The sequence below is a fragment of the Vulpes vulpes genome, chromosome 15, assembly GCF_048418805.1.
Source record: "Vulpes vulpes isolate BD-2025 chromosome 15, VulVul3, whole genome shotgun sequence".
NCBI classification, from domain to species: Eukaryota; Metazoa; Chordata; class Mammalia; order Carnivora; family Canidae; genus Vulpes; species Vulpes vulpes.
This window is the reverse complement of record NC_132794.1, coordinates 62169241-62192184: the sequence shown is the minus strand read 5'-3', so window position 1 is coordinate 62192184 and position 22944 is coordinate 62169241. Positions and strand designations below refer to the sequence as shown.

The 22944-nt window shown below is 36.3% G+C and overlaps 1 protein-coding gene across 18 annotated transcripts in view; it reads right to left on the bottom strand.

Annotated features, from left to right (window-relative positions):
• TCF12 (transcription factor 12) overlaps positions 1–22944 on the bottom strand; it is a 368612-nt gene that overhangs the window by 83851 nt on the left and 261817 nt on the right. For all 18 annotated transcript variants that reach the window (XM_025998239.2, XM_025998306.2, XM_072738610.1 and 15 more), the window contains one exon: positions 2972–3107. In XM_025998239.2, coding sequence (XP_025854024.1) covers positions 2972–3107 — 136 coding nt within the window. The remainder of the gene's footprint in view (positions 1–2971; positions 3108–22944) is intronic.

The window sequence follows — 22944 nt, the reverse complement described above, 5'->3', positions numbered from 1 at the left end:
TTTATACTTCCTATGTGAATAGAAATGTTTCTTTTCTTTTTTTTTAATTAGAAAGGGAGAGGGGCAGAGGGAAAAGGAGAGAGAATTTTAAGCAGGCTCCATGCCCTGTGAGGAGCATGACACAGGGCTCAATTTTACAACCCTGAGATCATGACCTGTACTGCAATCAGGAGTTAGCTGCTTAACTGACTGAACCACTTTTATATTTTTATCTCATCATTTGGCTGCCACTATACAATTACATACATAATGTTGTATTCAAAATCATTAATTGAGATTCATAGTTCACTTTTGAGGGGTTGCAAAATCTAATAGTTAAGAGAGTAAGCTGGCTGGATTCAAATTTCAGCTCCTAATTTCAGCAGTTCCAAATAACAGCAGCTATGTGAACATGGGCAAGTTACTTTTAACCTCTTTGAGCTTCAGTTACCTAAGATGTAAAAAGGGGTTAATACCTCCTAGAGTTATTGAAATAAAGATAATACATGAAAAATGTTCGGGGCAGTGCCTGACAGAGAGTGACAATAAATCTAGCCATTATTACTATGCTTATATTAAATTCTGTGGCAAAATATTATAGATAGCTTGATACTGTTTTGTAGAATGCTGATTTCATGAAGTATCTAAGCAGCTTAAGATACTGAGGTAGGTATAGATAATCTCCAAAGTCCTTTCGACTGAGATTTTATGAATAACTGCAATGCCAAGGAAGAGTGGCTGACTGAGAAATAACAATGAAGAATGGAATAATAGGGGCACTTGAGGCTCAGTCAGTTAGGCATCTGCCTTTGGTTCAGGTCATGATCTCAGGGTCCTGAGATCCGGCCCTGTGTTGGGCTCCCTGGTCGGGAGGAAACCTTTTTCTCCCTCTCCCACTCCCCTTGCTTGTGTTCTCTCTCTGCCAAATAAATAAATTAAATCTTAAAAAAAAAAAAGAGAGAGAATGGAATAATAATCTACTAAGTGGTATTCATATAGGAAATGAGTAGGCTTGCCTGGGTACCAAGCCTTGGCTAAGTTGCTTAGCTTCCTCAGTCTTGATTCCTCATCTGTAACAGGAGGTTAATATTACAACATCACAAAATTTTTGTGAAGATATATACTTGGCATGGAGGAGATAACAGTATCTATCACTATCATAATCAAAATGAAAATGAAGAAAATATAAGTTTTAATTTCTGGAAAACTTGAGTTTTTATACCCCCACCCCAATTCCTAGTGAATCAACAGTTTATTTTCTCCCTGAACTTTTAGTAATAGTATATTGGTCCATATTAGCATCTTATGTCATAGTATGTGCTCACATAGATACTAACAACATATTTCTCTAGGGTAAACTGATACATCTAGCCTCAAATGAATGTTCCTACTCTAACTCATGTGGTGGGAAATAAAGGTGAAGATGGAGAAAAGATGCTTTACAATTTATCATTTTTCTTTTTAAAATTTTATTTATTTATTCATGAGAGACACAGAGAGAGGCAGAGACATAGGCAGAGGGAGAAGCAAGCTCCCTGTGGGGAGCCTGATGTGGGACTAGATCCCAGGACCCCAGGATCATGCCCTGATCCAAATACAGACGTTCAACCACTGAGCCATCCAGGTGCCCACAATTTATCATTTAATATTAAACAGTATACTGTTCTAAACCATCTGGGCTTACTTTATTACACATACTAAGTAACCTATAATGCTGAGAGGTGGGTACATCTAGTTAGAGCTCTCTATGCCAAACATGACCATCATTGCCCTTTTCTATACTCAAGCATACTCTAGGCCCAGGGATGAGGGCTACTTCACAAAAATCTACGTGTGACAGAAGGTAGATCTATAAATTGGAGGCAGTCAACAAATATTTGTGGAATAGATAATTATGACATACTTTCTTTTAGTGGGCTATATTTATTTCAGAAACCGGCCTACCCTTGGTATAGACATCCTGTACCACTTCAATTTTCTTGTGTAAAGAATTCCTTGTTAGGGATCACCAAAAATTCTCACATTTAAATATTGTTGGATAAGGTGCCAGTGTGTACACCTGAGGCTTGCTGTAAGCAGCAATACAAAACAGACTAGCCTGGCGAGGCTATGTATAAGGCATAAACGAAGAAAGCTAAGGAAAATGAGGGTTCAAAACTTAATAGATACTGAATTTCTTTTTGAGGTGATGCTTTGGAACGAGAACAGAGATGATGGCTGCACAGCGTTGTGAATATATGAAATATCACTGAATTGCACATTTTAATATGATTGATTGGGATCCCTGGGTGGCGCAGTGGTTTGGCGCTTGCCTTTGGCCCAGGGCGCGATCCTGGAGACCCGGGATCGAATCCCACATCAGGCTCCCGGTGCATGGAGCCTGCTTCTCCCTCTGCCTGTGTCTCTGCCTCTCTCTCTCTCTGTGACTATCATAAATAAATAAAAATTAAAAAAAAAATTTAATATGATTGATTTTACCTCAAATTTTTTAAAAATGGGGCGTAGAAGAACAAATATACAAAGAACACTGGACAGGGAGTCAGAAAATCTTAAATTTTATCTTCGGTAAACCATCTACTAATTATAAGAATGTGTCCTCTTGATCCTCATTTTATGTTAAATCTAGTATTACATCTACTGACCAGCAGGGCTGTTGGACCAACAAGATGAGAAAGTATATAAAACCACATTGTAAACTGTTTAGCATTATATCAATCTTAGTAAAAAATAAGGTGTGAATATTACCACATGCTATTTTTATTATAATAGGAAAAATTAGTCCCATTTTCCACTATTTAGTTCCTCTTATGGTGACCAAACAAGACTATTAAAGTGATTGTTTATCAAATATCTGATACATTTTTATGCAAATAAGCTCTAATATCAATATCATACATAAGAAACCAAATTTCTACTAAATAAGAGTGTAGCCAGAAGACTAAGAGGTTAAAAAAAAATCTGGAAGATAGGATTTGTTGTACAACACACTTACCAAGTGCTGCAGAGTCATGGAGTGGTCTTCTCCTGGAACTTGTGGCAGAGAATGAGTAGTATGGTGTTCCAGGTTTTCCTGAAGAAGACAGCTGTGCGGGGCTTCCAAGCCCTAAATCTTGTCTCAGGAGACTAGACTATAAAACAGAGCCAAGGAAACAAGTTATCTTCCCACTGATACTAATCCAAACCTGAAAATATCATCACTTCTTAATCAGATAGTTATTCAGAAGATGCTAGTACCTTCCATAATGTTTTCAATTCAGATTCATATAATTTTTTGAGTTCTATTACACCATTAGTTTAAACCTACATTTTCTTTTTTCCTATCTTCACGTTGCCTGCTTTCTAGTAATTGTTCAGATCTATACAACCTTAAGGTTACAAGATACTTTAGTTACTATGTGGTTCTACCCTTTAGTCATCAAGAATATTTTCTTGATGAAAAACGGCCACCAAGTCTTTGCTTGAATGCTTTCATGACCATACAAGGCGGCCAATTCTGTTCTTTTTTCCTTTTCTTTTTTCTTTTAGGATAGCTTTATTTGGGACAGCCCTGGTGGCGCAGTGGTTTAGCGCCACCTGCAGCCCGGGGTGTGATCCTGGAGACACAGGATTGAGTCCCGCGTGGACTCCTTGCATGGAGCCTGTTTCTCTCTCTGCCTGTGTCTCCGTGCCTCTCTCTCTCTCTATGAATAAATAAATAAAATCTTTAAAAAAAAAAGGATAGCTTTATTTGTTTGAAGACTGCCAATATTGTCAAGACTAGCCATTCCTGTTTTCTTCAACTGTGTCTCATGGCACGAGTTTGAAAGTAATCCTCAGCATCTCTGACATAAAACCTCTAAAACCTCTGGATTTATTATCAGTTTGTCAAAGTGTCTTGTAAAACAGAATGGATGACAATGCCCCAGATGTGGCCTGATTAGTGCAAAGTCATTTTCAACACTGCATTTAAATAACCCATTTGTGCTAGCTCATATTAAGAGGTTAGGAGTGATTACATGCTGTTACTTTTTACTGCATATGTTGCTATTAAGTCCTGGCCCTCCAACAGTTTCCTTGTGTTTTTTTGGTCCCAAGTACAACAGTTAATATTTACCTGATAAAATTTATCTTGTTATATTTTATCCATTATAATATTTCATTTCTGCCTTTTTAAGATTCTGAGTCTGTCAACCAATGCATTTGCTAGCCTTTCTAGTATTGGGGCATAAAAAATGGTATTAAAAAACCCCAAAGACATTAGGATGACAAGGCTGAAGAGATCCCTATGGTATGCTACGATAACATGAGACTTTGTCAAGTGCTTCACTGAGATCCAGAGATTCAGCAGCCCTGACCTACTAAACCAGTGACCCTAAGATAAAGCTAATGAAGTCATTTTGGCAGATTTTGGTTTTAAGTTTTCTGGCAGCTGAGGGAAAAAGACCTCAACTGGAAAGGGTGCTGGACAGTTGAGAGGATGCTCTCAGGTGAAAAGAGCTGTGATTCCTCTGATACATAGACTATCCTCCTGTTCCATATTTAATGCCTGCCATCATCATACTCTGAGTAGCTGTCCTTTGAGCTACTGATTATCACAGAGGTACTGAGAAAAAACCTCAGCTGTGGTCTGAATGAGTCAGTAGAACTTTGTAACACCAGTCACAGTCGCCCACTTCCTGCCTCCATTCTAATAATCAAGAAAAACTCTCAGTTTATCACACTACTTAATGATTTTAAGCAATTTTGGTTGTTTCAGCTTAAAAAAATGAGCTAGAATTCACAAAACATACTATTAACCATTTCAAAGTTTCCAATCAGTGACATCTGGTACATTCACAATGTTATGTGACCATCATCATCTAGTTAATAGAACATTTTCATCACCTCCAAAGGAAACCCTAACCCATTAAACAGTTAACTTCCATTCTTTCCCTCCTCTAGTCTTTTTTGTTTGTTTAAAGATTTTATTTTATTATTTATTCATGAGAGACAGAGAGAGAGAGAGAGAGAGAGAGAGAGAGGCAGAGACACAGGCAGAGGGAGAAGCAGGCTCCATGCAGGGAGCCTGATGTGGGACTCGATCCCAGGACTCCAGGATCATGTCCTGAGCTGAAGGCAGACACTAAACCACTGAGCCACCCAGGGATCCCCTCCTCTAGTCTTTACAACAATGAATCTGCTATCTCTATGAATTTACCTACTCTGAATATTTTATATAATTTGGAACCATATGTAATGACCTTTCACTTCGTATGTTTTCTGAAATACATCCATGCTGTAGTTTGTATCACTACTTCATTCCTTATTAGGGCTGAGTAATATTCCATTGCATAGATATACTACAGCTTGTTTATCCATTCATTCATTCATTGATGGGACATTTTGGTTGTTTCTAGATTTGGACTGTTGTGAATTGTGTTGCTATGAACATTTGTGTATGGGTATTTGAGTATTTGTTTTGAATTCTTTTTAAATTTTTATATACTTATGATAGTCACACAGAGAGAGAGAGAGAGGCAGAGACACAGGCAGAGGGAGAAGCAAGCTCCATGCACTGGGAGCCCGATGTGGGATTTGATCCTGGGTCTCCAGGATCATGCCCTGGGCCAAAGGCAGGCGCCAAACCGCTGCGCCACCCAGGGATCCCTGTTTTGAATTCTTTTGAGGAATACTTAGGAGAATTGCTGGGTCATGTGGTGATTCTATGTTTAACTTTTTTTTTTTTTTAAGATTTTATTTATTCATGAGAGAGACACAGAGAGAGAGAGAGAGAGAGAGAGAGAGAGAGAGGCAGAGATGCAGGCAGAGGGAGAAGGCTCCATGCAGGGAGCCCAATGTGGGACTCGGTCCCAGGACTCCAGGATCACGCCCTGGGCCAAAGGCAGGTGCTAAACCGCTGAACCACCCAGGGGTCCCTATGTTTAACTTTTTAAGGAACTTCCAAACTGTTTTCGTTTTTTTTTAAATATATATTTTTTATTTTTTAAAAGATTTTATTTATTCATTCATGAGACACACACAGAGAGAGAGAGAGAGAGAGAGAGAGAGAGGCAGAGACACAGGCAGAGGGAGAAGCAGGCTCCATGCAGGGAGCCCAACGTGGGACTCGATCCTGGGTCTCTAGGATCACACCCTGGGCTGAAGGCAGCGCTAAACCGCTGAGCCACCTGGGCTTCCCTTAAGGAAATTCCAAACTGTTTTTCGATAATGGCTGTGCCCTTTTACATTCCCACCAGAAATGTATGAGGATTCTAATTATACGAACACTTGTTACTTTTAATTTTTTTTTTTTAATTATAGGCATCCTTGTGGGTGTTAAGTATCTTACTGTGGTTTTGATTCACATTTCTCTAATGATTAATGATGCGGAGTATCTCTTCATGGGCTTGAAGGCCTTTTTGGTATATCTTCTTTAGAAAAATATCAATTCAAGTGCTTTGAACATTTTTGAATTGGGTTATGTTTCTACTGTTATATTTTAAGAATTTTAATACATTATGTTTTGAATACTAGACACTATCAGACATGTGACTTGCCTGTCCCATTTTGTAGGCTGTCTTTTCACTTCTTAATGTTCTTGGATAAACACAAATTTTTAATTTGATGAAGTCTAATTTACCGTATATTTTTCTTTTGTTGTGCTTTTGATGTCATATCTAAGAATCTACTCCCAAAGCCAAGGTAATGAAGATTTACTCTTATATCTTCTAAGAGTATACAGTTTTGGCTCTTACCTATATCATTGATGCACTGAGTTAAGTTTTGTATATGGTAGAAGGTAGGGTCCAACTTTATTCTTTTGAATGTGGATATCCAGTTATGCTAGCACCATTTGTTGAAAAGAATAGTATCTTCTTATTCAGTGGTCTTGGCATCCTTTGTTGAAAATCAATTGCTTATGAATACTTGGGTTTATTTCTGGACTCTCAATTCTATCCCTTTTGCCTATGTGTCTGCCTTATGCCAGTTCTATACTGTAGCTTTGTAGTAAAGTTTTGATATTGAAGAGTGTGTACTCCAATTTACTCTTCTTCGATATTGTTTTGGCTATGTGGGGTTCTTTGAAATTATACATAACTTTGAGAATCAGCTTTTCCATTTCTGTAAGAAGATACTATTGGAATTTTGATAGGGATTACACTGAATCTGTAGATTGCTTTCAGTAGTATTGCTATCTTAAATATATTAAGTTTTCTGACTCCTAGAACACTGAATATTTTCCCACTTATTTAGGTCTTCTTTAATTTCTTTCAGCAATGCTCTGTAGTTTCTAGTATGTAAGTCTTACACTTTGTAGTTATATTCCTAGGTATTTTACTCTTTTGGATGCTAAATGGAGTTGGTGACTTATTTTTGGTTTGTTCATTATTAGTGTATAGAAATACAACTAGTTTTTGTGTATTGATTTTGAACTTGCAACTATGGTAAACTCATTTATTAGCTCAAATAGTTTTATTGTGGATTCTGTATATGTAAGATCACACCATCTGCAAATAGGGAAAGTTTTAATTCTTTCATTCCAATTTAGATGTCTTCATTTCTTTTTCTTGCCTAATTGCTCTGGTTAGAACTTATAGTAAAATATTCGGGGTGCCTGGGTGGCTCAGTTGGTTGAATGTCTGACTCTTAATTTTGGCATAGGTCATGATCTCAGAGTTGTGAGGTCATGCCCCATGTCATACTCCAAGCTGGGCATGGAGCCTGCTTAAGAGTCTTCCTCTCTGCTCCTCCCCCACTGCTCATGTTCTCTTAAAAAAACAAAAAACAAACAGAAAAACTCGTAAAATGTTCAATGTTAAGTGGTGAAAGTAGACATCCTTGTCTTGTTCTCACTTTTTTTTTTTTTAAGTAATCTCTATGTCCAACATGGGACTCAAAGTCCTAATTCTGAGAAAAAGAGTCACATGTTCTGACTGAGATAGCCAGATGCGCACCATTTCATTCTCAATCTTAGTGGGTAAGGCTTTCATTGTTTTACCATTGAGCATGACATCAGACATAGGTTTTTCACAAATAACCTTTATCAAGTAGAAGAAGTTTCCTCCTTGTCCTAACTTGTGTTTTTATCATGAAAGGGTGTTGGATTTTTTCAGATGCTTTTTTTCTGCACTGATTAAGATGATCAGATGATTTTCTCCTTTTATTCTATTAATAAATTACAATGATCACTTCTCGTATGTTGAACTACCCTTGTACTCTTGAGATAAAACCTACTTGGTCATGCTGTATATTCCTTTTAATATGCTGCCGGATTTAGCTTGCTACTATTTTGTAAAGGATTTTTACATTAACATACAAAAAGAGAAAAAAATACATACAAAAAAGATATAGATCTGTAGCTTCCTTTTTCCTGGGATATCGGTGTCTGGTTTATATTCAGGGTAATGCTGGCCTCACAGAATGAATGTTGGAGAAGGAATGGTGTTTAATTCTTCTTTAAATGACTCGTAGAATTCATTAGTGAAGTCATTTGTATTTAGACTTCTCTTTTTAGAAGAGTTTTTATTACTGATTCAATCTCTTGTTTTAGCTGTTTAGATTTTCTATCTTTTTCAGTCAGTTTTCAGGGTGTGTATGTTTCTAGGACTTTCTCCATTTCACCTAAGTTGTCTAATTTGTTAGCATACAATTATTCATAGCATTCCTTTATAATTTTTTTTATCTTTGTAAGGTTGGTAAGTTATATTCCCTATTTTCATTTCTATTTTAGTGATTGGACTCTCTTTTTTTTTAAGTCAATTTAGCTGAAGGTCAATTTTTGATCTTTTCAAAGAACCAACTTTTGATTTTGTTGATTCTATGGTTTTTTTCTATTCTCTATTTTTAAAAATTTCTGCTCTAATCTTTATTATTTCCTTCCTTCTGTTGGCTTTCAGTTTGGTCTGCTCTTCTTTTTTTAGGTCCTTATGGTACAAAGTTAGGCTACTGTTTTGAGATCTTTTCTGATGCAGGCATTTACAACTTTAAATTTTTCTCTGATCACAGTCTTTACTGTATATAATGTTTTGCTATACTATCTTTTCATTTTCTTTTGATATTTCAGTTTTTTAAAAAGGGCCTATTCAACAATGCTGGAGCACATATGAAGTAATCAATGTATTAAACCAAAGATCATTATATCTTTTAGAAATGCTTATGATCATGAAAACTCATACTCATCAAAAGGTAAATTATTTTTTGAACAGAGTTGGTATCTTCCTTTATAAAGGAGAAAAGTGAGGAAAAGATGATTTCATGATTTCAAACACGAGACTATATATATATATATAGATATAGATATAGATATATAGATATAAAGACTACACAGTACCAATTATTTAGTGTTTACTGCACAAATTCCAACAGATATGAAGTTCATCAGGTTGGAAAATGAAGGTGTGATTATTAGACACAAAGGAGAAGCAGTCCCCTTTAAGATAATAGTCTCCAAAAGAAATGTCAAAATTGAGAAAATATAAGTAACACAAATATTATTTCTATAACAAACCATTAGCATGGAATCTCCTGATTTTGTTATTTGTGTGAGTAGTGTGACCCAGGAATCATCAAGTCTCCTACATTACACTGAAATTTCCATTGTCACTCCTGCTTTGTCTTTCTTTTTTGCCCATGTTAGGCACACTCAACATACCTCAAATAGCAATCAGAATATGGTTCATAGTATGCTAGATGGAACCTATTACCAACATGTTTGAGGGCAGGAGTCATGTACCTTGAAATTTTCCCCTAAACATCACTAGTCTTTCACTAAGATGTTCCTTGCTCAGTGTAAAACTTATTTTCAGGATGCTGAAAATTGAGGCATCTGCTGTATTTCTTTCATTATGTGCATTTTCATGTAGAAGGCACAAAAGAAACTGACCATTTTACACATATATACAAACACCGACAGGAGAAGGGCATTCATAGGTCTCTTAACAGTGCTCCTTACAACATTTCCCCAGCACATAAATTCTCATGGGCAAATAAGATGATGATTTACATTAGAAGTCAACAACCAAGACCTGTGGGTTAACTGGGCCCGTTTCTGAAAATACTTTTATTGGAACATAGTCTCACTCATTCATTTATGTATTGGCTATGACTGTTTTTATGCTACAGTAAGAGGTAAGTAGTTGGCAATGGAGAATGTAAGGTGAGCAAAGCTTAAATATTAGTTATCTAGCCCCTTTTGGAAAATGTTTATCAACTCCTCTTATATAATGTTTTGGTGGAGGGACAAAGGACTAAGTTAGCAGAATGGTGAAGAAGTCTATCTAATATGCACAATAAAGACAGAAAAAACTTTCAGATGAGTAAAATGTAGCCAGTGAATTATTTCTTCAAAGAAGTAAAATATAATAAAGACTAATAGAGGCATAAAATAATCTAAATGGTGAATAGGAATATACATTCTTATATTCTTTTTTTTTAATACAAGGTTATTATTTTTTATTAAGAAGTCACTACAAGGGCAGCCCAGGTGGCTCAGCAGTTTAGCGCTGCCTTTGGCCTGGGGCCTGATCCTGGGGACCCAGGATTGAGTCCCATGTTGGGCTTCCTGCATGGAGCCTGTTTCCCCCCCTGCCTGTGTCTCTGCCTCTCTCTCTCTTTCTCTCTCTCTCTGTGTCTCTCATGAATAAATAAATAAAATCTTAAAAAAAAAAAAAGTCACCTCAAGCTTTGGCTAGGAAGGAGACTTGAAGGAATGAGGACAACTGGAAGAACATTCCACATTATCATCTGTTATCTGTTTTCCCAGTATAGGCATAGTCAAGGAATGCCTTCACCACTTTGGAGGACAGATCGGTGATGGTGATGCTCACACTGTCTCTCTCTCTCATGTTTACCTCAAACATAGCCCTGAAAAAGTCACTGCACGCTGCTAAGACACAGCGATGACATGGGATTGTTTCATCTTTCATGATGATTTCGAAATTGTAAGAGACATTTTGTTCTCTAAAATTCTGAAGTATGCTTTAGATTTTCTGTCCATGATCTTCGGACACAAAGAAGTTGTTTTTCTTCCAGGATTGAAGTCCATTACATTAGTTTTGTTGATTGAAATGATGTGAATTATCCATAGCCAATTCCTTTTGTTCTTAGAACTGCAATTGCCACATTCTTATATTCTTAAGAGTAAGCAGAATGTCTATAAAAACATTGATGTCCTACAAACAGCGTGGGCTTTGGAATTAGCTACCCTTAGTTCAAATCCCAACTGTATGATCCTGGGCAAATTTTCTAACATTAGTGCATTATTTTCCTTTTGTATAAAGGACATATTACTAATTCACTCAAAGGGTTGCTAGAAGTAAATAAGGGTTAAGTACAAGTGAGTTTCACAGTTTTAGGCCCCAGTGAAAATAAAAAACTCAATTTCATTTTTTTCTTTCCCCATAGACCAGCATATTGTAAGGATCACAAAGAATGAAAATGAGGTGAATGACATTTTATACTGTTTCCTGGGCACAAACTCTATCCTAAGTCAGGAAACCCTGTCTGCCCTGAATCTAAGCTGGCTGAGTTACAACTCCCAATGGCTATGGTAAGAAAGGATGCTGGAAATCAGAAAGAGAATGGACAGGTCCCTAGAGAGAGGGTTGACAATTAGAGGCTAAATCCAAAGAGAAGTGTGACAGATTCAAAACTGCATCAATCTAGATCAAGAATAAATAGAAAAATGGCGACTTATTCTGAAAATGATTCAGCAGATGTGTGTTTATTTTTGTGTATAAAACTCATACACAGAGTGAAAGAAAAGGAATATGTATGCACAAATGTGGTGAAATATTGATGATACTTCAATAAGAGCATACGGACATTCACTGTATTTTTCTTGTACCTTTTCTGTGGGTTTCTAACTTTTCAAAATAAAAAGTTGGAGAAAATCAGAATAAATATCAAGAATCGACTAGCATATTTACAAATGTACCATCTCAGTGAATATTTACTGCAATCTTATTATTATATAAATTATGTTATATAGATAACAAGTAGTAGAACACTAATTTGAATTTAGGTCTGTTTAAGAGGCTCTTTCTTCAATATAAAGAAGACTTCTATGATAGTCCAGGAACCTAGTTACCATTTATAAGACGGTTAACTTTAAAAAATAGAAGTGACCTATAAATAACTTTGTAGATTACAACCCTAAAGCTGTATTATCTATAGAATACATACTGGTAGATTTTGCACATATGCATGAAATAAAGGAAGAAAAAGAACAAATGTTTTTAGGAGAAAGTTTATTTGTTATCAATTTTAGTGCTGGTAAACACTACTGATATCTACTTACTATAGATAAATATGGAGATATGATTAGGAAACATTCTTGTTTAGTGAATATTAATGGCAAGAACCCCCATAGAAGATGTTCTTCACTTAGCTGTCCTATTCATAGAAATAACCACGTCTCCCTCTTAGGTTTGCCTCATGATTTATATGAGTAGGGAAAGCAAATGTAGAAGAAATTGTTTCTTTTTAAGAACACATCTTATTCCATTAACTAAAATGAATTGTTCAGTACTATAAGAAGCACTAAAGAAGTTTAAGACAATGTTTTCTCCACTAGGACTTGATAATCTAGGAAATAATACTTATGAAACTAATGGAAAACGGCTTAAAAAAATTAAGGTCTAAACTATATGAAGCCTATTTTGATATTCTGCCACTAATAAAGTCATGTATTTTTTCTTCTATTTGATTCTTTAAACATTTTGGTAACACTAAAGCACATATAATAAACTATTTATTTTTTTCCCCTAAAATAAAATTACACATCAACTCATATTATTGATTTTCCTGCCTGCTTAAAAACAAATGAGAAGCATTATTGATTACCACTGATCTTGTCCTGGAGGTATCTCAAGCAAAAAGAATACACAATCCCAGAGGATATGGCACTAGGCAAAGCAGTTTTATTCTGCCGAGCTGTCTTATTCAAGGCAGAATTAGTTTTCTGAAATGACAGAGCACTAAATTTCTTAATAAGGCTTAGAAAAGAATCTTTTTAATAGTCCTCTAGAACCTCAACTGTGAAAAGTATATCTAATTACTGAAGAATAATCAATGAAAGTTCATCCCCGGAACACTAATACAACCTAGATTATCATAATGAAAACTTTACAGTAAGTTTCAATTTATTTTTTATATATATTATTTTAAAAATTGCACTTTAAATTTCGTTTGGAGGGGGAACGAACCACTGGGTGGCTCAGTGGTTGAGCACCTGCCTTTGGCCCAGGGCGTGATCCTGGAGTCCCAGGACTGAGTCCCACATTGGGCTCCCTGCATGGAGCCTGCTTCTCTCTATACCTATGTCTCTGTGTCTCATGAATAAATAGAAAAATCTTTAAATAAATAAATAAATAATTTTGTATGCAAACCTTTAGCGTATAAATAAAAATCCTCATTTTGTATGGAATTTTAGTAGTCTATGTGATATATATATATATGTGATATATATATATATGTTTTTTTCACAGTTCTCTCTCCCTGTTCAAGTGCTTGAGAAACCCTGATTCTAAAATGTGAACTTGAAAACTTCAGTATAAGTCTTCGTGGTAATAGTGACTAAAAAGTAAAGGAGAAGAATAAGTAGTGAGCTTGCCCAACATCATTTATTAATGTAACTTCTTAAGTATCTTGGAAGGTACTCTAAATGTGAAATAGGAAGTGCAGACGAATCCTGTTATACAGGATATAAGAATGGTGGGGCTCAGTAGCCGAGGGGGATTCAGAGCCACACTGCAGTAATTTGGATATTCTTAGTACCCTTAAAATGGAAAGTGTCTGAAATCTTGATAAACATAAGCATGCTTCCTCAGAACTGCTTTACCATCAAGTGGCTTGGCCCAAACACAGTACTAGATGTACTTCGATATCTATCATAACTTTGGATTAAGTAAGGACCTAATTAACCCTTCTGTCAAAAATTCTTAGTGTCATTTTATGAGCACTAATGTATCACTGATTTGTTTTCTAGAAAAATAAGATGCAAAGTATCTAGTGTTATAGTCACATATTGCAAAAAATTTAAAATATTTAATATGGACTCATGGAACCTCTGCTGTGTATTTTCTACACGATTCTTTTTAATTTTCATGCCTGTGTTATAGCCTTGAAACAATATGCAGTTTTAATATATAAAGGCAAGCAGCTGTTCCCAGATTTGTCTTTTTGAAAGGGGAATGTACTAATTAAAGATGTAAAAAAGTATAAAACATGATAAAATCATGCTAAAATAGAGAATTCCTAAAATATTTTTTTCAGTTGAGTTCTTTATACTGTACCATGTTTCTTTTGTCACTGAGGGATGAAGAAACAAAACTGTTCCAAGAGCAAAATTAGTATAGTATTGCCAGATTTGTAATTTTTTTTTTTTTTTTTTACTTGAGAAACATCACAGTACAGTTTAGCTGTAAGTCCACTTTAAGTTTCAGAGATTATGACAGGGAAACTGGAGAGTGACAAAGAAGTCTCTTACAATCAAATAAAAAACTCAAGAGAATAAAGAGGAACTTAGCAAAAAATATAAATGGAGGATTTTAATACTGTATCAGTCTTCTGTTAATTTTTTTTTACAAATAATTAAAAAATAGACTAATAAAATCTGAATTTGGAAAACACTGATATTTGTGAAATAATTGTATTATGATGCAAATTTATTTACATTGAAATTCCAGGGATATGGTAGCAATTATCAGCATGTTGTTAAAGAATTCTATCCTGAGAATCTCATTAAATAGTGATGCAAACTACAGTTGTTATCATTCTGAGAACAAAGGGATCTTGAATGAGTAATCAATAGCAACTGGCAGAAAATGAGACATTAATTATGATCCTCTCTAGTGTTTTGTCTAAGGCAAGATTTCATTAAATGCTTTGTGCAACCTGAATAGTTCCAAGTCATTATAAACACTTTGGACAATACATTAATTGAGGGGGAGGGGGATTGTACAGAGAAACAAAGTAAAAGAAAACCTGAGATGTTTCTATTCCTTTCCCCAGGTCAATAAAAACACACCAACCACGGTATCCAACTGTTACGCTTGTTCTTTTACAAGCCCCAAATCTTATAATCTCAACATGGTCTCTTGAAAATTTAATTATCATTTTCTACACTTAAAGTGTCAGGCAGGTTTGAGAAGATAATGACAGTCATCCATCAAATGCATGCTGCCAACGCAATCAGCCCAATCTTTAAGAAAAGAAACTACCTATGTACTATTAAATTAGTAAAACACGGTAATCTTAGCAGTTTAGATTTCCCAATCTTTAATCATCAGTAGCAGAGGGAAACTTTACTATCTTACCAACTGTAGGTGACATCTTAATATTTCATTTTCACTAATTTTTCTCTGAACTTTTTTTCTCAATCCTACACCAGCCAATGAAAAGATATTGAGTAGGGCAGCCCTGGTGGCACAGCGGTTTGGCGCCACCTGCAGCCTGGGGTGTGATACTGGAGATCTGGGATCCAGTCCCACGCCGGGATCCCTGCATGGAGCTTGCTTCTCCCTCTGCCTGTGTCTCTGCCTCTCTCTCTCTCTGTGTCTATGAATAAATAAATAAAATCTTAAAAAACAAACAAACAATAAATTGTTCTTGGTCTCTGACACATGAACCTCATCTTTAAAAAGAAAAGATTTAAAAAAAAAGAAAAGATATTGAGTAGGGAGGTATGGGATATAGATTAACAAAAGAAGATTTTTGGGGAATAAAAAGAAAAACTATGACAAAAACCATTAAAAACAATTTTAATATATCCAGTATATAAATAATTGCATAATTGCAAATATGCAATGAGAATGACTTTTTTTTAGGTTTTTATAGGTTTCCATAAAGAGAGTCCCTACTTCTAAAATGCTATAAGGGATTTCTTGAAAGCAAACTTTTTCTGAGGTCAGTAGTTAGCATACTCTACACCCATCTTCTTCCTAGTGAGCAGTTTTTCTGCATGTCTTAGGTTAGAAATTTCCTTGATACAGTCCTCTGAAAGTCTTCCTGCAAAGCTACCAGTGTGCCTTTGAACCCTTTCTTTGTAAATAAAAAGAAGCTTGCTATGTGAGGTGCTAACCAACATTAGAAGAACAGGAGTTAAAGAAACGTCATTTCTCTTTTGCTTTTGTGAAAATGGTATTATGTAGCCCTAAGATTTTCAGGAGAGTTCTGATAACTAAAAGCCACTATTTTTACCTTCAATGCTAGCTTTCACATCTTGTAAACAACTACCCCCTCTTCCCAATTCCTTGCATTTTTAAAAATACAATTAAGAATAACATAAAACACAATACAGTAGTAGGTATATAGTTGGGTATGCAATGCTTTTTGAACTGACATTCCATACTGGAACATCTTTTAAAAGTTAAGCTTTTTATTTTGGGAATTTTCAAATACAAACAAAAATTAAACAAAACAAAACAAACAAAACACCCTGTATAATAAACCTTCCTATACCTTTCATCCAGCCTTTTTTTTTTTAAGATTTTATTTATTTGAGAGAATATGCATGTGCATGAGAGATAGCAGAAGCACAAGCCCGAGGAGCAGGCTCCCCGCTGAAGAGGGAGCCTAATGCCCAAAGTGGGGCTTGGTCCGAAGACCCTGGGATCATGACCTGACCCTTACCAACTGAGCCACCCAGGAACCTTCCTATCATCTAGCTTTAATAACTGCCGGCATTCTGCTGCTCCTGCCTTATTTATTCTATCATCTCTCAGTTCTTGGTATGGCTCCACAACTGACAACAATATCTTATAATCATATAATGACCAGTCTGTTGTCATCTCCTTTTTCTTTTTTCCTGAGATGGTGTCTAATCTCTAGCCTTATTTAATATACATTTTTCCCCCTGAGATACGTTTCCAGAAGAATAAACTGACTTTTAAACAATGTTCCCAAAGAGCACTGAGTACCACCAAAAGTATAATTAGCAAGTTTTATGGAGAGAACAGAAACAATGAAGTTTTTTTCCTGCTAAGTAACCTCTGCATCATCAGACTCTCTCTGGCCTTTTAACAGAAGTAGGAAATTATACTTGCCTACTGCTTGATACTTTAAGATGAGACTTTCCTTCCACAAAATAATTTATTTTACCTATGTCCCAAACTCAGAAGCTCACTCTGCAGGTAGCTGATGCTTCCCTGGTTATATTTTCCTTCCTAGATCACAGAATTCAGATTCAAACATTTTTTGAATACCCATGGATTACTAGTACGCACAGCCCACTTTTTGAGTGAATTATCTCTTGGAGAGCTTCAACACTGATCCATAGTCACTTTTATTTATTTTATTTTAATTTTTAAAAGATTTTATTTATTTATTCATGAGAGACAGAGAGAGAGAGAGAGAGACAGACAGACAGACAGACAGACACACACAGGCAGAGGAAGAAGCAGACTCCATGCAGGGAGCCTGACGTGGGACTTGATTCTGGGACTCCAGGATCATGCCCTGGGCTGAAGGCAGGTGCCAAACCACTGAGCCACTCAGGTATCCCCATAGCCACTTTTATGTCTTTTTAACATTTCTGACTCCCAACAATCCTCCCATTACCATCAACTAATTTATTGCCAAAAGGATGCTCTGAGTACTGCAAACCACTTGACTTCTGCCAATTTTTAAGTTCAATATTCAACTCTGACATAACCTATTCGTACAGTGCCATCACTCCTTTACTACTTACTGCTGCTTGTTCTTTTGTCTCAAGATATTCAATATCTTGACCTTTTTATTTTTTTCCAGTCCCAAAGTTTCATCATGGCTTTATTTCCTTCCTTTGAAAATTAGCCTACACAGTCTATTACTTTAACTATAATCTCATCACTGCTTCAATTCTTCTATCCTTAGCCATTGACCAGCTATGAAACATTGGATAAATTCTATGATCTCTGAGGCACAACTCAAGTTCCTTAATTGTTAAATGGAGAAATAATAACTGCAACAGCAGCAACAACACTTCTGTCATATGCAAGGATCGTATGAAATGTCTGTAAGGTGCTTAGCACAAGGCCTGGCAATAGTAAATGTATGATATATGCTAGCCCTCACGTTTAGGCACATTTTGTTTTACTACCCTTTGCAGATACTGCATGGTTTATAAATTGCAGGTTCGTGGCCACTTCTGGCCAAGCAAGTCCATGGCGCTATTTTTCCAACAGCATTTGCAAACTTTGTGTCTCTGTGTCACATTTTGCTAATTCTCTCAATACTTCAAACTTCTTTATTATTACTATATTTGTTATGATGATTTATGATCAGTGATCTTTGATGTTATTATTGTAATTGTTTTTGGGCACTATGAACTCTATACCCATATAAGATGGTGAATTTATTCAATAAAAGTGTGTGTTTTAACTGCTCCACTGACCAGTTGTTCCCCATGTCTCTTCCTAGCCTTGAGCCTCCTTATTTCCTGAGACATAACAGTGTTCAAATTCGGCCAATTAATAACCCAGCAATGGCCTCTAAATGTTCAGGTGAAAGGAAGAATATAACTCTCACTTCAAATCAAAAGCTAGAAATGATTAAGCTTTTAGTGAGGAGGGCAAGACAAATATGGAGATAGGATAAAAGCTAATCCACTTACACCCAACAGTTAGCCAAGCCAACGAATACAAAGGAAAAATTCTTGAAAGAAATTAAGAGTGCTATCCCAGTGAACACATGATTGGTAAGAAAGCCAAACAGTCTGAATTATGGAGAAAGTTTTAGTGATCTGGATATAAGATCAAACTAGTTACAAAATTCCCTTAAGCCAAAGTTGAATCCAGAGCAAGGCCCTACCTCTCCTCAATTCTATGAAGGCCAAGAGAGTTGAGGAAGCTGCATAAGTATGAAGTTAGAGAAGTCGGCTCATAAAGTTTAAGCAAATAAGCCTTCTCTCTAACATAAAAGTGCAAGGTGAAGCAGCAAGTGCTGACATGGAAGCTGTAGAAAGTTATCCAGAAGATTTAGCTAAGATAACAAAGGTAGCTATACTGAACAGATTTTTCAATGTAAATAGCCTTCTTTTAGAAGATGAACCATCTAGGACTTTCATAGCTGGAGAGGAGAAGTCAATGCCTGACTTCTAAGGCTGACTCTCTTGTTAGGGGCTAATGCAGCTGGTGACTTGAAGTTGAAGGCAATGCTCATTGACCATGATGAAAATCCTAGGGCCCTTAAGAATCATGCTAAATACACATGGCTTGTGCTCTCTGTCAATGGAACAAAGCACATCTGTTTATATAGTTTACATGCTGACATAGTTTACTGAATACTTTGAGCCTGTTGTTGAAACCTATTGCTTAGAAAAAAAGAATTCTGTCAAAATATTATTGCTGACAGTGAACCTGGTCATCTAAGAGAGCTGATGGAGATGTACAATGAGATTAGTGTTGTTTTCATGCCTGCTCACAGAATATCCATTCTGTCGCCCATAGATCAAAGAGTAATTTTGACTTTCAAGTCCTATTATTAAAGAAATATACAAGGCTAGATCTGCCTTAGATAGCAACTCCTTTGATGGACCTGTGCAAAGTCAGCTGAAAACCTGGAAAGGATTCATCATCTTACAGGCTATTAAGAACATTTGTGATTCATAGGAAGAGGTCAAATCATCAAAATGAACAGGAGTTTGGAAGAAGTTGATTTCAACCCTAATGGATGACTTGTAGGTGTTCAAGACTTCAGTGGAGTAAGTAAGTGCAGACGTGGTAGAAGGAACAGGGAAATGGAATTAGAGGCTGAAGATGCAAATGAATTACTGTGATCTTATAAACTTTAACATGAGGAATTGCTTCTAATTGATAAAGAAAGTGGTTTCTTGAGGTAGAATTTACTTCTGGTAAAGATACCGTGAAGATTGTTGACATGACAACAAATAATTTTTTTTAAAGATTTTATTTATTTATTCATGAGAGACACACACAGAGAAAGGCAGAGACACAGCCAGAGGGAGAAGCAGGCTCCATGCAGGAAGGCTGATGTGGGACTCGATCCTGGGACTCCAGGATCACACCCTGAGCTGAAGGCAGGTGGTATACCGCTGAGCCATCCAGGGATCCCCTGACAACAAAGGATTTATATATAACAATAAAGTTAAGAGGATTGATTCCAATTCTGAAAGGTCTATGGTGGGTAAAATGTTATCAAACAGGATCGTGTGCTACAGAGAAATTGTTTATGAAAGGAAGAGGCCATCAGTGGAGCAAATTTCATTGTTGTCTTATTTGAAGAAATTGCTACAGCTACCCCAACTTCAGTAACCACCCTTCTGATAAGTGAGTGGCTATCAACAGTGAGGCAAGACCCACTACCAGAAAAAATATGACTCACTTGAAAGCTCAGATGATGGCTAGCATTTTTAAGCAAAGAATGTTTATTTTTTATTGCTTTTAATGATTTAAAGATTTATTTATTTTACAGAAGGGGGTGGGGCAGAGGAGGGCTAGCATTTTTCAGCAAAGAAAGTTTATTTTTTATTGTTTTTAATGATTTAAAGATTTATTTATTTTACAGAGGAGGGTGGGGCAGAGGAGAGCAGAAAGAGTCTCAAGCAGATTCCACGTTGAGCAGAGTCCCATGTGGGGTTCGATTCTGTGACCCTAAGATCACAACCTGAGTTAAAATCAAGAGTCTGATGTTATCAACTGTGTCACCCAGGTGCCCAGGAATGAAGTTTTTTTTATAAAGATTTATTTATGTTAAGAGAGAGAGAACATGTGCTTGAGAGAGAGCACATGCATGAGAGAGAGTGAGGGGAGTGGCAGGGGAAGAGGAGAGAGAGAACCTCAAGCAGACTCTCACAGAGCACAGAGCCTAATGTGGGTATCAAACGGACAACCCATGAGATCATGACCAGAGATGAAATCAAGAGTCTGACACTTAACAGACTAAGCCGCACAAGTGTTCCTGTAATAAAATATTTTTAAATTAAGATATGTACATTGGGGCAACCCGGGTGGCTCAGTGGTTTAGTGCCGCCTTTGGCGCAGGGCATTGATCTTGGAGACCCGGGATCAAGTCCCACATCGGGCTCCCTGCGTGGAGTCTGCTTCTCCCTTTGCCTTGTATCTGCCTCTCTCTCTCTCTTTCTCTGTCTCTCATGAATAAATAAATAAAATTAAAAAAAAAAGGTATGTACTTTATTTATTTATTTATTTATTTATTTTAGATCTTATTTATTTACTCATGAGAGACAGACAGAGAGAGAGAGAGAGAGAGGCAGAGACACAGGCAGAGGGAGAAGCAGGCTCCATGCAGGGAGTCTGACATGGGACTCGATCCCAGGTCTCCAGGATCACACCCTGGGCTGAAGGCAGGCACTAAACCGTTACGCCATAGTTCTTTTGGGCTATGGCTGCCCCATAGTTCTTTTAGATATAATGCTATTTGTATACTTTAACGGACTACAATATAGTGTAAACATATACATTGGGAAAGCAAAAAATTCATCTGACTCACTTCATTACACAACTCGCTTTATTGTAGTGTTCTGGAGCTGAATCTGCAGTACTTCCAAGGTATATCTGTATTATCACTATTATCATTAACCTATCCAGTCAAACATTTGCTATCTATGCTTCTACATTTAGTCTGCTGAATAAAAGAAAGAAACCCCTGATTCTCTTTTAACGGTCAGAAACACATACCTGTTTAGGAAAAAACTGTTTGGATGGAAAATTATGCATTTTCTGGAGTAGGGTCAGTTCTGTAAAGGCCAGACAGAAAACACTCAAGTTCTGTGAGCCATATTGTCCCTTTTGTAACAATTCGATTCCATCTTTGTAGCAAGAAAGAAGCCACAGTTAATATGTAAATGAATGGGAATGACTATGTTCTAATAAAACCATTTACCAAAAAAAAGGGGGTGGGAATATTTGGCTGATAGCCATAGTTCACTGACTCCTACTCTAGAGCACAACTGTCTAGGTTATCTGACTCTCATTCTATGGGAGCTATTTTACAACTTTATAAGTTGTAGGTAACTAATAGCAATGTAAACTAATTCTTATCTATAGACCTGCAAAACACATTCTTTTCAGTGAAGGGATGAACAACTGCTCTCCACTCTCAATATCTCCTACCACCTTGCTTGAAAGGAAAAAAAACAAACTTTGGTCTACATGTGAACATTAATTTCCATAACTTTTAAAATTTATTTTTATTTTTTAAAAAGATTTATTTACTTGAGAGAGAGAGAGCATGCGTGGGATGAACAACTGCTCTCCACTCTCAATACCTTCTACCATCTTGCTCTAAAGGAAAAAACAAACTTTGGTCTACACTTGAACATTAGTTTCCGTGAGTTTTAAAATTTATTTTTTATTTTTTAAAAGATTTGAGAGAGAGAGAACATGCGTGAAAGAGTGCAAAAGGGGGTGGGTTGGGGAGAGGGAGAAGCAGATTCCCTGCTGAGCAGGGAGCCTGACAAATTTGATCCCAGGACTCTGGTATCAGGACCTGAGAAAAAGGCAGATAGTTAACTGACTGAGCCACCCAGGCACCCCTTAAAATTTATTTTTAAATGTTTGCTATTGAAGTATAGTTGACATATGATATACTACAGTTTAAGGTATACAACATAGTGATTTGACTATTCTATATATTACTCAATGTTCACTACATAAGTATAGTTTTCATTTGTTACTATGTAATGTTATTACAATATTATTGACTGGAAGTATTCCCTGTGCTGTACTTTTTATCTCCATGACATTTATTTTTAACTGAAGTTTGCAATCTTAATCTGCCCTTCATCTATTTCACTCCCCCTCCCACCTCTGGCAACTGCCAGTTTGCTTTCTGTATTTATCTTTCTCTGTTTTTGTTTCCTTTTTAGCAATTTTCATAATTTTGATCTATGATTGTGTTTTTGGATTCTCCTTTGTACTGGTTCTGACATCTTACAAATTTCTTCACTGATGAGATAAAATCTATAAACACATTCACTTTTTATCCTGTAGGAGAGTCATAACTTTATGTATTTTAATATATTTACCTTTTAACACATGCAGTATG